Genomic DNA, 16,733 nt, shown 5'->3' on the forward strand with positions numbered 1-16,733 from the left:
TGTCTGTTGTCTGTTGTCTGTTGTCTGTTGTCTGTTGTCTGTTGTCTGTTGTCTGTTGTCTGTTGTCTGTTGTCTGTTGTCTTCTTGTCGCTCCTTCGCTGTAACAGATGGCACACAGTTCTACTTGATGTTCTAGTCTTTCACGCTCTACTTGGTCTTCTGCTCTTTCACGCTCTACTTGGTCTTCTAGTCTTTCACGCTCTACTTGGTCTTCTAGTCTAGTTGACACTCTACTTCATCTACTCATCCACTTCCACTTCACCATCCTCTCAGTCTCAACTTGACAAGAAAAGGAAATGATATGACGAAAAGGCCGGAGTGGAATGCAATAGAATGACATGAAACGGCAAACGACAAATGACAAATCTGGGCATTTACTAACTGTCGGAACTCTCCTTTAGAAACGCGTTCGTCAAGTACTTTGACAAAATCTTCAGCTAACGATCCGATCCCATCCGATCTCACCGCCCTCGAACCCTCAACAACTCCAACAGGTGATAGATGAACCGGACTGGCTGGACAGGACGGACGGGGCCGGGGACAGGGAGGGCAAGCCAGAGGAAACGGGAAACGGGAAACGGGAAACCGGCTGTCCCGGTCAGCCAGGAAGGTACATTGAGAGACAACAGGCCAGTTCAAGAAAGAAAGAGAACATGGGGGCGGGGGCACTGGTAGGTAGTAAGTCAGTAGTATAGCGAGAAAGGTCTCGACGAATGTTGTATGTGTGTATGTATATATATGCGTACGGAATACCAAGTCAGCTGAAACGACTACCCACCTTACTCTATATTGTGACTACCTACAGGAAGGTATATAGGTAAGGTATTAGGTAGGTGTAGTACAGTACCGCCCAAGCGTAGCCACAACGCAACGGTGTAACGGTCTTAAGGAATAGTCTGAGCCCAAGGTCTTACTAAGGGCTAAGACAGACACAGACACAGAGATTGATAGAGATAGAGACAGAGACAGACAAGGCTGAACATACATCCGATACTCCGTATACATCCTTTCCACAGAGTAGTATATACATACCCATGTACTAGGCTCCCACCCGCACCCAACTGACATGCTTTCATAATTAATCCCCAAAGGGAGATTCAGAAGGGATAAGGCCATCCATCCCTACCACCAAGACCACTACCACTGCCACTACCACCACCGCCATCTACATAGTTGCCCTCCACAGTGTTAGTGTAGAGTGATCTCTTTCCTTGCTCCTACTAGTCTCGCACTGGTAGGGTAGGGTACCATGCCAGCCAAGGTCTCAGACTCCTCCAAGATCTTAGACTCCTCCAAGGTCTCAGCTCCTCCAAAGTCTCAGACTCCTCCAAGGTCTCAGATTCTTCCAAGGTCTCAGGCTCCTCCAAGCCAAGGTCTCAGACCCCTTGCTTGAACTCGAGACCATAGGCAGCGCGACCATAGGCAGCGATACCATAGGCAGTGCGACCATAGGCGACGCGACGGCGTTGAGAACAGATCAGAGAATGGAGTCGAAAAGAGGAGATGTTCTGCACGAAGCCCTTTCGATAGGTCGAGTCGAGTCGAGTCGAGTCAAGCTTAACCGTAACCGTAACCCTAACATTATCCCCTTCAAAGAAGAGCAATAGTGGTCGAGCCACGCTTGAATGTATTCTGCTTGGATACTCTCCGCCCGCTCCGCTCTCCTAGTACCCCTAGCACCGCATGCGTGATATATTCGTATTGTGGTCTCTCGTGCTCAGCTGCCCAAGTGTCCTGTATCGCATAGTACACGACACTTCCTCGCTGGTGTTTAGGCACGCGTCTACCAAGCTGTTTGGCGAGAATCCGCCGGCGCCACACTCGACAGCTTGGGATGTGTCATGGCGACTTGTATATCAAAGTGGAATCCGTCATGGCGACTTGTACTTTAAAGTGGGATCCGTCATGGCGACTTGTATTTCAAAGTAGTGTGGCTGATTAGACAGCCACTATGCTCATGGCGATTGCAGATGGCCCCATAAGCAGTCGGTGTGTGGCTGATTAGACAGTCACTATGCTCGTTGCTATGCTCGCGGCAATTGCAGATGGCCCCTTAAGCAGGCGGCGTCGGCGTCGGCGTCAGTGTCAGTGTCAGTGTCAGTGTCGATGTCGATGTCAGCGGCACCTGGTCAACAGCATCGAATCGATATCAGAGTGTGCCGATGTCAATGTGATGATCGGCGGCACCTGGTAAACAGCATCGATCGATATCAGAGTTACAGAAGGCGAGGCGGAGTAAATCAACGCTGTTCTCGTCGTCGTGGAGTAATGAGGTAAGACGCCGACCACGAGGTTTGCGATACGGGATGTATACACCCCTGATTTCGCAAGGCCGGGTCGTGGAGTCAGACTTGTTTGGGGCCTAAGGCCGTCCGTCTGTCGGAAGAAATGCGCTCGAATCTGGTAATGCATTTCTCTGGTGTGTGAGTTTTTGCGAATGCGACTGATGAGGGCAGACTCAAATCTTAGACATCTTCCGTCGTGTTTGGTGGGTTTGCGTAGGCGCCGTGCTCTATCATGAACGTGAACTCGACCCCGACACAACCTACTGTGACCCGATCCAACCCACCCTAACCCGACCCTTGATGTCTCACACATCCTCATATGCAGCTTCGCTCCTTCTCCGGCCAGTGCCCAGCCACGCTCCCGGAGGAGGCTGAAGCAGGCCGTCCACCTCTTCGACAATCTGCTCTCGTCGCAGCTCGGCGGCGCGTCGCTCTTCGTCTTCGCTTTCGCTCCTCAACCGTCCATTGAACTCGGCCGCGGCGGCGTAATTGCCGGCTCCGCCTCGTCCAGCATGAAGCGAGGACTGGCTTGACGTTGACGGGCTGCCAGCCTTGGCGGAGTTGAGGCTGATGGGAAGACTCGGGCTCCTCTTTGCCTGGCCTATTTCATAGTTGGAGGCCGCATAGTTCCCGGCGCCGCCGCGGCCGATCGAGAGATATTGCGCCGAGCTCTGTCTCATGCGCACCACCTCTTGTGTATTGATGTGTTCCAGTCTAGCAGCTGCCTTGCGCCGTTCGCTCAGAGAAGTTTGCGGTGCTGCTTGCAACTCGAGGTCCAGGCGAGACGACGACCTTTGGGGCTTGAGCTCCGTTTGCCAGGTGAAATTGCCGGCGCCGCCTCGACCGGTGCGCACGTAGGGCCCGTATGGCGACGGATTGGATCCCAACGACGTTGCACTTTGAGCGGAAGAGCCGGGGTGCGAGGACTCGGATGTTGCAGCTGCAGCAGTGTCGCCATGACGATAGGGAAAGTCGGATGTCACCGGCGACACAGACGAAGCATAGGAATCAAGCAGCCACGCTGCCCACGACTGTTGAGAAGACATGACTGTAATTGAGCCTCTGAAGACTCGATGTCAATCGACTCTCTGGGATGTCGTTCGGCTGGGTTGTGTTCTGCTTCCAGCTCTTTCTCTACGGCGGTGGCTAAACCGACGACCGCATGTGCACTGGCGTTGGACGTGGGATCAGAAATCTCTCCGCGGGGAAGGGGGAGGGTATCGTGGCATAACCGGTCCACGCCAGTGCGAGAGACGATGTCAAAGAGTACAGAGTACAGAGTACGTCAAAGCGATGGCAGCATCACGCAGTAAGCAGCAAGCAGCAGAAAATGCGCTCTGGAAGAGGACGATCTTTGAGGCTGAGGATCCCGCGGATGTGTCCCAGCTCTGCGGCCTGGATCCCAGGTCCGTGGTGCCGGAAGCAGCAGAGGCAGACAGATATGCAGAGGGTCCGAGCGAGGCGCCATGCGCAAGCCACAGAAAAAAGGAAATGAAAGAAATACCAAGCTCACGCTGTGCAGCAACTATAGCAACGCCATGGGAGGTAGGTTCAACATGGTCGTTTAGAGACAAGCCACTAGCTTTCGGGGTTTTCTCCCAATCGCGACCGCTGCGAACTCCGTAGGGGTGAGGTGAGCATGTCGAGCCTGATGTGTGAGTGTGTGAGTGTGTGATGTGTGAAGTGTGATGCGCAGTCAGGGGGTCCTTGTACGGGTATGTACTCGTACGTGGCTATATTTGTTGTGTTCCGTGTTCTGCTCTGCTATTCCCCAGCGTTGTCTGGCCACATGTCTGTATCTGTATAGCACTCCGTCCTCGTGTTTCTCACTCACGCCAACAGCTGTGTCGCAGGGGTGGCCTCCAAGCCCTAGTCATTACTAATAACCAACAACCCACCACCACCCACCACCGCGTTGCCACCGCATTGTGAGAACGTTATCTACCCGCGGCTGATAGCTTAGCTCAAGTAACTGGAGCCTTAGGCCTTGGGTCTGCTCAGCAGTGCCTAAGTAGTAAGCCCTCACCCGTCCGATCTCGGACTAGAGGCGCCCAGGGCTCCGTATACCTGCAATATGCGTTGTGATCGTCTCAGAGTCTCGGTACAGGTGCGCAACTTCGGGCGACAAGATGATGAAAAGAATTGCCTTGCAGAAGGTCTGTAACCAGGCAAGATTGCGGCAAACTAAATGCTTGGAAAACTGGGGGAATCTACGCCAACCGCGGGTCGCCTACTGCCCCGCCGTTTAGCTTGATGCTGAACTGGTCGGTTCAAGGTTGGCTTGTACGGATAGTCGCACACTCTAGACTCTAGACTGTCTGGGGGAGAGGGGAAGGAGCCGCGGTCGAGCAGTTGGCAAGGTACGACTTTGTGCGCAGTTTCTCTCATCGTTGAGCACAATCAGCTAGAATTCTCCGAAATGGTAACCTATAGTGCCGGTGGTGATACTTATTCTGCAAAGTGTGTCGATCAAATCGGATATTTATGGAAGATCAGCATTGATTGTCAACGGGTGTCGGATGAGCGTTGCCAAACCCCCAGAAAACGGAAGAGGGGAAAGAAAAAAAAACCAAAGACAGTATTGTTGTTGGCCCTGGCACCAAACCTGGTCCCTGGTCCCTGACTCCCTGGTCCCTGGCTTGCTTCGTCAGATCGTCCACAATGCTGCGGTACTGAGGCCTGAGCTCTCCCACACATCATCGTGTTCGGCCACGGGGCTTCCGTGGCCTTAGGAGCCCCCTCTGTTGCGCTCTCGCCTCAGCCGATGACGAAGCCCCATGAGGCCACTGATAGTGACGGCGCTGGCCTCGAGCACAACTGAATCCTGATCCAATAGGCGGGACAACGCGACTCCGCCAGAGAGTCACCCGGAGGAGCCAACGCCCACCAAGTGAGCCGATGACGGCATCGCGGGCTGGAAAGGCGCGTGATTTCGTGGTCTCGCGCAATCAGCAGGCGACCTGGCCGGTCACAAGTGTGTGGCAGCCCCCGTACCCGCTGCACCTGTTTGCATACGGGACAGAACAGTCTGGTGGCGGTATCGATGATGGCTTAGAGGCCACCAGTTTCTCCCGGCACACGAGATATGATATGCTTGTTCAACTCCACATGGGAACTGAGGCGGGCGACGCGCCTGTTGGTGCTTCGTTGCAAGTGAACACACTACCGGGCACTGCTCCTCTTTCTCCTATCTGCCAATCAGGCAGTGTGGTCCACAGTCCTCAGTCCTCAGACACGACCTATACCAATCGACACCTTTTAGGTCGCTTCGGGTGGCGGGGTCGGTCGGCGCATGGTGATTTGCGCACCGAATAGCTAATGCCCGGCCCACTGCCTGCGCGGGCATGGCCACATATTTTTGCCTGGAGAGCCCGTGGCCCCTCCAGCTCCTCGGGCACCTGCCGGGTATGCGCATCTCTCCTTACGCCCGGACTGTACTGTACTGTACGAGGCCTGATCCCCATTGTCTCGGCTTGTGGCTGTCTCGTCCCGGCATACCTACACTGCACGGACGTGCTCTTGAATAGAATCGGCGCGGCCAGGCATTAGGCATTAGGCATTAGGCATCATTCAGGCCGTGATGGGGACAGGGGTTGTTATTAGTCGCTGTCTCAGGAGGGATTGGCAACATGCGTTTGGCGCTTCGAGCCTGTCGACTTTTAGTCAGGTACGCAACAGGCTGTCGTCTTGTCTGATGGCGTTTTGGAGGCAACGCCAGTGGTACTTGCTTAGCCCAGGGTTAGACTGGCCCATGACCATGTCCATGCTTTGGGACAGCCACCCTTACCGATAGCCCTAATAGCCCATGACCCATACTTGAGCCACCCTGTCACTTGGCCGGAAAGTTGTTATATGGCGTTATCTTGCTCCTCACTTTTTTTCGGGTCTGCAATACTTGTTTAGACCCGTTGCATCATTCATGATCCTCAGCTTTCTTCGTCGGTCCGTAGGTTGCGAGCGCGTGCGCACATTGTGGAAGGAGGAGTCAAGAACAATTTCTTCAGCCGCCCGTCCCCTGCGTGCCGTCGAAGCCGCTGCCAGTGAACCGGCCGCAAGGATACCGAGCTGAATCGAGTTGAGTCAGATATTAATTTCCTGTAACGCCTAGGTAGCAATGGTAGGCCCAGGCACGGGTGACCTCGCAGCCAGCAGAAGCAAGGAACCGCTCACCCTGGCAGCCAAGCAGAGGGAGAGAGGGCCAAAGGGTACCGTGGTAGTAGTGGCCGGGCGGCGAGTGCTGGGTAGAAATCAGAGGTTTAGCCCCGAGAGGACGGCCATCGGGCACGATCAGCAGATCCATCCACGCCCATCCCAAGCAAGGTCATAACACAACCGTAAGCTTAAGCGTTGGTCTGCTGCCAACCCGTAAACCATACTCGAACTCAGCAGCTATCTACGGCCTAACTTTACGGGTGCCAGATACGGGGACAGAGACGGTATCTATCCCCTTCTTCGCCATCTCCACAGCCACAATCCAAAGTGCGCGTGAGGATCCAACCGGCGCGAGGACACCGAAACCCACTAAATTCCACCATTCCACACTCCCACACTACCACTACCACGCCCACGCCGTGCACACAGGCCCCGACTTCCTTCCTCCTCACTCCAAACATTTGTCTCGACCGTACCGAACCTGATTCATCTTTTCCAATTGAACAGTCCATCGATCGTTCTCAGCCGCGGCCATTGTCCCTGATCGATTGCTCGTCCATTGGGCTAATCATCAGCGTGCCGGCGCGATTTGCTGTCTCGGTCGCTCGGAACTCTGCACCCCGCTGCCGCACACAACACCTGTCCCTGTGGCTGCCATCTCCTGACGGCTCTCAAGTCTCAAGACTGCCGTGGGTTTTGAACTCGAGAGTCGTCTGCAATTCCTGCACAAATCCTTCATCATGGCATCCTCAAAGGTCAGTCGAGATCGCGCCCCATTCCGGCCGCGATGCCCGTGCTGACTCTAGTTCTAAACAAAGGAACAACCAACTTCTCGTCCTATCTCGGGCAGCTTTTCCAGACACACTCCTGCCTCGTCGAGACAGCATTCCCACTCCGTCTCCTTGGCTGCCTCCAACCCTACCCATCGAGTCAACCGTCGCAAAAGCGTCAACGCCGCCGCCTCGTCCTCGACCGCCCAGGCAGCCATCGTGGCCGCATTGAGGGAACAGGGAGGCGCGTCCGTCACACCATTACAAGCTCACAGGAGAAGCATTGGTTCGAGAAAGATTACGGAGTCACACTCGATGAGTGCCAGGCCCAGCATGCACTCGTACTTCAATGGTCCCCCCAGTGCTGCCTCCGGTCAGGACAACGATGCTCTCGAGGACAATTCCAACGATGATGACCTACCCTCATCGTCCAAGAGACTGAGCACCAAAGACCGAAACAGGAGGGCAAGTGAGGGCTCGTTTCTGACCAAAGGCGACGGAAAGAAATCGGGCTCGGACCTGCGGTGCGATACTTGCGGAAAGGGATACAAACATAGCAGCTGCCTGACCAAGCATTTGTATGTCTTGGTCCTGTCAGGATGATTACTGCGTTCTTGTGCTGATGCGTAATTTAGGTGGGAGCATGACCCGGCGTGGGCCATCACCTCCAAACTACTCATTTCCAAGCATCAGCAAGTTCAACTTCTTGAAGCGGCTTCGGTTCTGTGTAACATGACTACGGAGAACATGGCAATGGGCCAATCTGATCTGGAGACGTCCGTAAATGATGCCAGTGAAGGTTCATCTGCATCTCCAGCGTTTTCCTCGTTCGAGTTGCAGGACGAGGTCAGCTCGGTTGAAACGACGCCACCTCCTATGAGCGAAGCGGCGTACCCGGTCCCGGACTCCAAACGATTTAGCATCGGCAGCAATGGCTTCTCCCGCTCCTATCGATCCATTCCATCCAGTTCGTATGCCGAGAGCATCCTGTCGCCTGGATTGCCGCCTCATAGATTTTCCGGAGTCGACTTCCGCCCCAGTACATCCGGGACCGATGACGGCACTCTTGCAGCAGCCACAGCAGGCCTCACTTTCAACAGCGGTACCCCTCGCACGAAACCCACCTTTTTAGGTGCCGACGTCCCTCCTGTACCACCACTACCCCAACAGTACCAGTCGTTCAATAGCAAGTCTTCGGACAGTACATTGACCACCGTATATAATCCTTTGTTGCAGATGCATCCTCCCACTTTGACGCAGAACCTATCTGACGAGCGCAATTCCCGCGGGAGCAACGATATCAGAGAAGTTGAGATGGACGATGAAGAGATGTTCAGCATGGAAGAATAGGCCTCGTGGGTCAAAGCGAGCTAAGCTCTTGATTTCATCGATCCGCTCCTTTCAACGACACTATTTCCTACACTCGTTTGGCAGCATTTTTGGAGGAGTTACACCATTTACTGTACTTTTTTCTTGGTGACAAGAAAATCTGAAACGAAAACCTGTGTCCTGCGACCAGTGTCTCAAGCCACGATGAGTCAGCCGATATTATGAACACCCTGGGGCGAGACACGCAGAGTTGTCAAAGTGATCGTGGGAAAGTTGATTCCTCCCCAGGAACCTACCCACAATCCGGACGTCTGCCCGTCGTATACGAGGTTCACGGGGTCAAAGCGAGCAGGGCTGCGAGATTTATACTGGACTCCACGGGGAGAAAAAGAAGAAAACACACCTGTACACGTTTCCGTGCTCCGCGGACAGAGCCTGAAAGCACCGAGGAGTTGACTCACTCACATATGAAGTCGACGAGGTTAAAGCGAGTGGGACTGTCCTGGACTTTGCGTTGAGCAGGATGCATTCTAACATTATCTTCACGATTTCGATTTTGATTGATTGAAGGGGCCATTCATGACAGGCCAGCCGGTTGGGTTCATCTTGCGGCATGGTCATGAGTAGGAAAGCACGTCCATGTCACAGTTGGGAAACCAAAGCTCTATGCCCGTTGGTTTCTTGCCAGGTTTCCCGAGCCTGATTGATAGTCCACCCCTTCGAGATTTTGGGTCGTTGATGAACCAATAATGAAGTTCTGGTGAAAAACATGCTTGGATTCCTACTTTCTTCCTCCATTCGGGGTCCTTCCTATAATACTTGACATGCCTGACACCCCCGCCATTTCGATCGACATGATTTACCTTTGTGTAGCGTTGATGGACCGTCATGCTAGGCTTGGCCGTCTCCGCGAGCTCCGCATCACTCACGTTGCGCTGATCAGGGTACGAAGATCCGAGCGTTAGTTCTCCAAACGTACCAGGGTACGAGTAAGGGACCAGCGCCCTCGGGAAGGTTGATCAGACGAAGCTCGGGTAGAGCCGATTTAGAGGCCTCCTAAATGGACCTCATCGGCAATACGAGCACTGGTAGGTAAGTTGTACATCCGATCTGCGATAGCCACTGTAAGGCTGTCTCATCCGGCCCTGTCGATGGTCTCGCCAGTGTAACCCCTCTTACTTACTACAGATACCTCGGAGGAAGTCGGTACTTATGGATCATGGCTGCCTACCAATTAATTGGCTTGAGCTTCAGGGTTGCTAGTATTGAAGTTTCTCTGAGTGACCTTTTTGTCTGATATGGACACGCACTTGACAGGCGACGATGGGTGAGGAGAGGAAGACACCTCGCTTGTCACTTGGTGCCCAATAGAGGTGATGGGAAAGCTACCAGAAACGGCTAGCGGTGTTTCTGCCTCGATAACGTATGTATCCGTACTACGTAACACATGCCTACCGAGGTACGAAGGGCTATACGGAGTACGAGAATAGACAATATCGTCGTCGTGTACGGAGTACGCGGTACCTGATATACGACACTCAGGCATCTAGGTCTTCGAGATACACCGAACCTCTCTTTTTACAGCCTCGTTCTCCCCGTTCTCCCACAATCACGGGGCATATCTCGCATCTGGAGGAACCTTGTCCAACTGGGACTCACCCGCCAGACCATCACCATCATTATCGGATACTGTGGACTCGTCAAACCATCCAGGTCATCAGCAGGGATGCCGCTCACAGCGAAAGAGGTTGTCGCCCACCCAGCCTTCCAAACTAGAGAATGGGACTTGCCCCCTACGAAGCAGGGGGAATCCGAAGTCGCCAAGGGACGGCCGGGCGGCCCGTTTAAGCTTCACTACGAAATCCATGGATCAGGAGACGTCAAGCTGGTGGTGAGTTTCTCCAACCCAAAGTTATGTTATTTTGTGCATCGAAGTCGTGGCGAAGATCAGTTTGGAGATCCCCTTGTGATATTGATATCCGGGCGCGTGCTCTCTGGTGCAAGCGGACCTTCTGAGCGTTAGGGTCCCCAGCGCCAGGTTGATGTTGTGTCTGCCCAACAAAGCAAATGCTGGACTGGACTGGACTTCAAGGGGAATTGATATCCCCTCCGGCTCTAGAGTTGAGTTCGGACCGGTCATTTTTGGTTTATTTTGTTGCGTTGCATTACGGTCGTGAGACCAACAGCACGTTGTCCAGCATAGAACACGTCCGGACGAAGAAGCAGTCCCTTGTCCATCTGTCAGCTGGGGTCTACACCATACTCTTCGAACTGCTTCTCTGATAGCTGGTCTTTCATTTAGTGGATCATGGGTCTCGGAGCCTATTTGACGGCATGGAAGCGACAGACGAAATACTTCGGCCACGAAAGAGCACAGCGGTATTCGAGTCTAGTCTTCGACAACCGCGGGATGGGGCTCAGCAACAAGCCCACGTGCCGGTACTCGACGTCAGAGATGGCCAAAGACACGGCCGAGCTTCTGCAGCAAATTGGATGGCTGCCCTGTGGAGAGTTGTCACCGTCACCGTCACCGTCACCGGCCTCCTCGGGGCCTCGACAACGCAACCTGCACATCATCGGTGTGAGCATGGGCGGGATGATCGCGCAAGAACTCGGGCTGCTGATCCCGGAGTCCGTTGCGTCGCTGAGCCTGGTGTCGACAGCGCCACGACTGGTGCGGACGATCCCGTTCATCGAGAACCTACGCCAGCGGATCAACATGTTCATCCCACGCGACATAAACGTGCAGCTGGACGAGATTTCGCACCGGCTGTTTTCCGACGCCTTCCTCCAGCTCCCGGACACCGAGCAGCCGGCCGATTCGGGCTTGAATTACCCTACCAACCGCGACCGCTTTGCCGCGGGAGAACTCGCCAAGCGCAGCGACTCCGAGGGCTTCACGAAAAAGGGCTTCGTGCTGCAGGCCATTGCCGCCGGCTGGCACCACAAGACCGCCCGGCAGTTGCGCCAGCTCGCCGACAGCGTCGGCAGGGAGCGCATCGCCGTGCTGCATGGCACGCATGATCGGATGATCACGTTCCACCACGCCGAGTTGCTGAAGGAGGAGTTGGGCGAGGGTGTCACCGTTAAAGTGTGGGATGGGGCAGGGCATGTGCTGGGCTGGGAAGAAGAGCAGAGCTTCAATCGCTTCCTGGAAGACTTCTTTGAGCGGTGCGAAAAGACCCAAGGCTAGATTACATGTCATGTGCCTGAAACATGTTACAAGTATCTGAAAGAGCTGTGGAATGTGCATTTCTTGCAGGAGCTATTGGCGCCCTGCTTGCAAGCAAGGCTGAAGGATCTCTGCTGATATAATCTTGAATATAACACAATGTCACATCTTGGACATTCGTTGTCTGCCACGAATTTGAACTGCATTGATTCGTCTTCATATAGGTGGAAGCCCCAAATCGCAGTGTTCGGCGGCCGTTCTGCCTCTCTGCTGAATGTACAAGTGTCCACCGTCTTCGAGTGGAGATGCGTTTTGTACAAGTTCCAAGTGCCTTTCGCCATCAAAGTGAGTCGCTTGACGAACACCTCCCCAGTATATGAGCGGATGTTTCCCGCCTTCTAGAAAACGTACAACCCGGACCCTTCAACGCCAGCGCTATGTTATACCGTGAAGATGCAACAGCAGCCAATGACCGCAGGGGATGGGGCTCCTCGTAAGCCTCGTCTCCTCAACCGTAACTGCCGATTTTATTTTTCCAACATGATCATCCATCTCAACCGCCCCGTTCCAGTAACTCCTTTGCTTCATTGACTTTACTCGCCAGGTACGGGCTACCGCCTCGGTCGGGATGGTTTGCGAGCATCAGGGCCCTGTGATGCTTTCGGATCTTTTCTTTGGAGAGCGTCCGTTCGCTCAGGTCGAGAATCAAAGTCGCTTCTCGCTTGTTCATTTTCGATTCGAAGCCGCCTTTGTAAAATGGCCGGCCGAGGGCATTGAGACCGTTGGGATTGCGCCACCGACGGAAGGCGACGAGACCGGCGCGACCCTAGAAAAGAACAGGTTAGTCATGTCAGAACAGAGCCATCGTGAGGCTTTGAAAAACAAAAACAATCCCAATCGCGCACGTACGAAGAAAGCTGCGGCAGCGATGCCGACGCCAACAGCGACTGTGGATGCCATGGAACGAGATGTAATCTGAATCTGAGAGAACCGCGGAGAGGGGTTTGTGCGCTCAACTCAGAGGTTCGTACCCTCTTGGGGCGGCAAGTGTGTGAGATTCAGGGGAGTTGGTCGTAGGTGAGTGGCTGTTGTTCAACTGTGAAAGATTCGCCTTTCAGCTTTCAGCCAGAACTTGGAGTCGGCTCTCTTGCCGGATCGGGAGGTTCCGGCTCTAGAAAATCTTGGCCCGGCATAATGAGAGCCTTAGGGTTAGGGTTGGTATTAGGGTTAGGGTTAGGGTTATTGACTCAACTAGTGCTGACGTAGTCGACATTACACAGCCTCAAGTTGACGTCCTAGTAGGCATCATTCCGTCTTATACGCATACTTCGCCACAATTCCTCCTTCGTTGCCCGGGTTCATATACAGCATGATCGACGGTCAGGCTCCTAATATCATCGCAAACAAAGTCCTGCCAACATGAACTCGAAACAAAGTGACGACGTTTCGGGACAGAAAGACGGCTACGGCTACGGCTACAGCGCAGACATGAACGACAAGACGGTCGCTTCTGAGAATCCCTCGGATCGATACGTCTGCCCTCGCTGCCGTCAAGAAATGTCCTCGACTACAAAGGATGAACACCATGATTGGCACTTTGCAAAGGACTTGCAAGAAGGAGATGGTCCATCGCCTTCAGAGCACCATGATCCCACCGCTCATCAGGGAGATGGTCCATCGCCTTCAGAGCACCATGCTCCCACCGCTTATCAGGAACAAAAGCAAGCTGGGCCTGGCGACACTCAACCCCCGCTGTACGCACCGCCATCATATCCGCCGCCTCAGAGTAGTGCGGGCAGTACGAGCAGGGTAACGGCCACTCACCGCCATACAAACCAAGTCATCGAAGCGGCACATCTTCGTGCCAGAGATGAGGTACGTTGTCCTTCCACCCTACTCACACCACCAGGCAGTGTACCTCCTGCTCAGGAGGCTCCACCCCTTTTAGCATACCACCTTGGCTGCTTCCACCCTTTTTGCATACCACCTTGGCTGCTTCCACCCCCTTTTGTATACCACCTTGGCTGACTTCAGGGCCAGCAACAAATGCAAAATGCTCTACAAACCCTTCAGATGCAGTACGGTATCTATAATAGCGAGATCGAGCCGGAGCATGAGGCGGATTACTATTGTGGCTGTCCCATCCACCATTACCAGAGAATGAAGTGGAACCGATCCGGAGTGCAGGACATCTGGTCAAAAGCCGTCATGTATCCTGGTAGGCTTATCACTTCCTGACCCTTTTGAAGCGACCTGACATGAGACCTTTATGTGGATAGGAGAAAAGGCTTACAACGACAATTACCGATCCTCCGGATTGTTCAGTAGTAACCCCTATAGGCTGCGTGTGGTGTCGCCGTACGGCTACTACCAATCTGCCTGGGGAGTGCAGCGACCTAGCCCAAAATATCATGCCCAGTCAATTCATCAAACCATTGCCCTCAACAACAGCCTGAATGTCGAGGCACAAGCCAAGATCGATGCCAGAGAGCCAAGAATCAATATCTGGGATGATGGCGCTCTAGACGCCAGAATGTCGCAATTGAGCGTCGCCGCCGCCAACGACACAAAGAAATCGGTCAATAGGCCCGACGAAAAGTCAGCCGAGCCTCCATCCAGTCTTGCCCTACCCTCTGCTACTGGCGGCGAAGTGACGCGCGGCAAACCATCCAAACTTTCGAGCTTTCGAAAATCCATTGGACTCAAATCTTCCGAAGAGAAAGCCGTGGCAAAAACAGGGAAAACAATTGACCAAGGCCGTAATTTACGGAATGCCATTTTGGCCGAAGAGAATGGAAGGTGGCCCGATGACGAATGGCGAGCCATTGTTGCAGTCTACCAGGAGAAGGTAGGCATGACCTCGAAGATCGCGGACCTTCGAGCTCGGCATCCTATTCAATACTTGCACTTGCTCCGAGCCGGCTATTTCGAGCCTATCCCCGTGGCCTGGGCCAACCAAGCCTCCAATCCCCTCAAATTTAGCATTGAAGCCGCTGGAGGATGGAGGGGAATCACTCCTACATGGAGAGGATACGAGGATACTGCGGAAGAGCGATTGTATTGGGTCTTGAATCACAGAGAAGGGAGCATTGGAATGAGAATGAAGCCTGATTTCATCTCTGAAATGAATATGGCCCGAGCCAGAATGGCCACAGCAGTCGAACCACCCCCTCAGTATTATTCCGCCAACGATACCTGCCATCTTCAACACACATCAGCCGGATATTCCAAACAAGTCATGCCAACTCCTTTTGTAGCCTACGATCGGCCAGAAGTGCCAACCGACGACACCATGATTCTGTTGGATGTGTCCGGGTCGATGGACTTTGACCCACTCCGTCCAAACTACAACCAGTACCTTATCACAGGTTATTCTCCATCTACACAGCCTAAAAACAAAGGTCAGTCTCCTGTAGGAAGCCTGTGGCTTTTTTTTTCCTCTCGAAGCTGATCATGTATAGATGTTGCCAAAGCCATCATCAGACGATTCACAGATGCCATGGCCAACCATGACCACCAGTTCCGCGGCTATGATCTCACCACCTTCTCCAGCCAAGCCAGCTACATTGGCACCATCAACCACCAGAACCTCGACGCAATGTGGCGGAATGTGCGAATCGGCGGCGGAACGCGGGTCATGACCGGCTGGCAGAAAGTCAAGGAATTGCATTTCCAAAAACATTCCGAGTCCGCGGTCCATCATCCTGTGTACGGATGGCAAGCCGGGCCAGAAACACCCATGTTGCGACTGCTTCTGCTGCTCGATGGCGAGGCCACCGATATGGATGAGTTTGAACTGGATCTCTTGGGTCTTTCGTGGGCTCATGTTACCATCTTCCTCATCGGTGTTGATGGATGCCCGCATCATCATCGACATGCGAATGAGCTGCAACGCATCAGTGACGTGAATCACCACGTCTCGTTCGTCGACGCTCAAGGTAACATGCCCGAGCGGTTCGTCACCCACGAGCTGCTGAAGAGACATTTGGGTTATGAGGTTTCCATGTCGGATTTTGAGCAGATGGAGCAGTTGCCTCGGTATGAAGATGTCACTTGAATGGGGATCCCGGCATTCTTTATGGAAGCGATGATGAATGATTTTCTTACGGAAGCGATGATGAATTACTATTTATATTCTTATGGAGCGATGATGAATTACTATGTATTCTTCCGTGGAAGCGATGATGAGATTTTCTCAAGAAAGTGATGATGAATGATTTTCTCCTGGAAGCTATGTTGTCTTGTATCCTGTATCTGTATGTGCTACGAACGAACTATCAATACTCGAGTCCTAATTTTGTATTTCATCTCCACGTTTCAATAGGCATGGTAACATGCGACGGCATCCTTTGCGCCGAGGAGTGGTCATGACACCCACCCATACACACACCACTTTCATGGGTGAAGTACTAAAGGGGAGGATACCACTTTCATGGATGAAGTACTGAGGGGAGGGGGAGGATACCACTTTCATGGATGAAGTACTGAGGGGGAGGGGGAGGATACCACTTTAACGGGTGAAGTACTAAGGGGGAGGGGGTCATATACCACTTTCATGGGCGAAGTACTAGGGTGAGGGGGTTTGATAACCCCCTAAGCCTCTCGTACGAGTACTGCTGCGCCAGAGGCAGAGGCTGGAAGATGAAGCAACCCCCCAGGCTGCTCAGCGCATGTCAGCACGCAATGTCGAGAAAGCAACCCCTACTCAGCTCATGTCAGTCCGCAATGCCCGGACCCTGTCAGGGAAGATTGCGAGCCAGCTTACTCGGTAGATCAAGGAAAAATCGAACTGACAACTCACACACATAAGGTACCCAAAAGTAAGTACCATGTACGTATGGACAGTGTCCACAGGCGCGTACACGCGATCAATGATCAGGACCGCACATAGTTACTATACCCGTACAATACGTTCAGGTAGGTAGGTAGATAGATAGATAGGTAGGTAGATAGATAGGTAGGTAGATAGATAGGTAGGTAGATAGATAGGTAGGTAGATAGATAGGTAGGTAGATAGATAGGTAG

General features: G+C 53.3%; 5 protein-coding genes across 5 annotated transcripts; 3 read left to right on the forward strand and 2 right to left on the reverse strand.

Annotated features, from left to right (window-relative positions):
* Window positions 1-2,590: 2,590 nt before the first annotated feature.
* Window positions 2,591-3,331, reverse strand: A1O3_09755 (uncharacterized protein; the record flags this gene model as incomplete). Its single annotated transcript, XM_007739848.1, has 1 exon — window positions 2,591-3,331. One exon carries the CDS (start codon window positions 3,329-3,331, stop codon window positions 2,591-2,593), a length of 741 nt encoding a protein of 246 aa, XP_007738038.1.
* A 3,846-nt stretch (window positions 3,332-7,177) lies between these two features.
* On the forward strand, window positions 7,178-8,557 carry A1O3_09756 (uncharacterized protein; the record flags this gene model as incomplete). The annotated part of the gene is made up of 3 exons (XM_007739849.1): window positions 7,178-7,192; window positions 7,256-7,785; window positions 7,843-8,557. 3 exons carry the CDS (start codon window positions 7,178-7,180, stop codon window positions 8,555-8,557), a joined length of 1,260 nt encoding a protein of 419 aa, XP_007738039.1.
* A 1,705-nt stretch (window positions 8,558-10,262) lies between these two features.
* Window positions 10,263-11,729, forward strand: A1O3_09757 (uncharacterized protein; the record flags this gene model as incomplete). The annotated part of the gene is made up of 2 exons (XM_007739850.1): window positions 10,263-10,427; window positions 10,839-11,729. 2 exons carry the CDS (start codon window positions 10,263-10,265, stop codon window positions 11,727-11,729), a joined length of 1,056 nt encoding a protein of 351 aa, XP_007738040.1.
* Window positions 11,730-12,261: 532 nt separating this feature from the next.
* On the reverse strand, window positions 12,262-12,668 carry A1O3_09758 (DnaJ like subfamily C member 19; the record flags this gene model as incomplete). The annotated part of the gene is made up of 2 exons (XM_007739851.1): window positions 12,262-12,534; window positions 12,618-12,668. The coding sequence occupies 2 exons, from the start codon at window positions 12,666-12,668 to the stop codon at window positions 12,262-12,264; spliced, it is 324 nt and encodes a 107-aa protein (XP_007738041.1).
* Window positions 12,669-13,127: 459 nt separating this feature from the next.
* Window positions 13,128-15,765, forward strand: A1O3_09759 (uncharacterized protein; the record flags this gene model as incomplete). Its single annotated transcript, XM_007739852.1, has 4 exons — window positions 13,128-13,583; window positions 13,749-13,926; window positions 13,988-15,109; window positions 15,170-15,765. 4 exons carry the CDS (start codon window positions 13,128-13,130, stop codon window positions 15,763-15,765), a joined length of 2,352 nt encoding a protein of 783 aa, XP_007738042.1.
* Between the last annotated feature and the right edge of the window lie 968 nt (window positions 15,766-16,733).

The sequence above is a fragment of the Capronia epimyces genome, assembly GCF_000585565.1.
Source record: "Capronia epimyces CBS 606.96 chromosome Unknown aczIQ-supercont1.10, whole genome shotgun sequence".
In the NCBI taxonomy this organism is placed as follows: domain Eukaryota; kingdom Fungi; phylum Ascomycota; class Eurotiomycetes; order Chaetothyriales; family Herpotrichiellaceae; genus Capronia; species Capronia epimyces.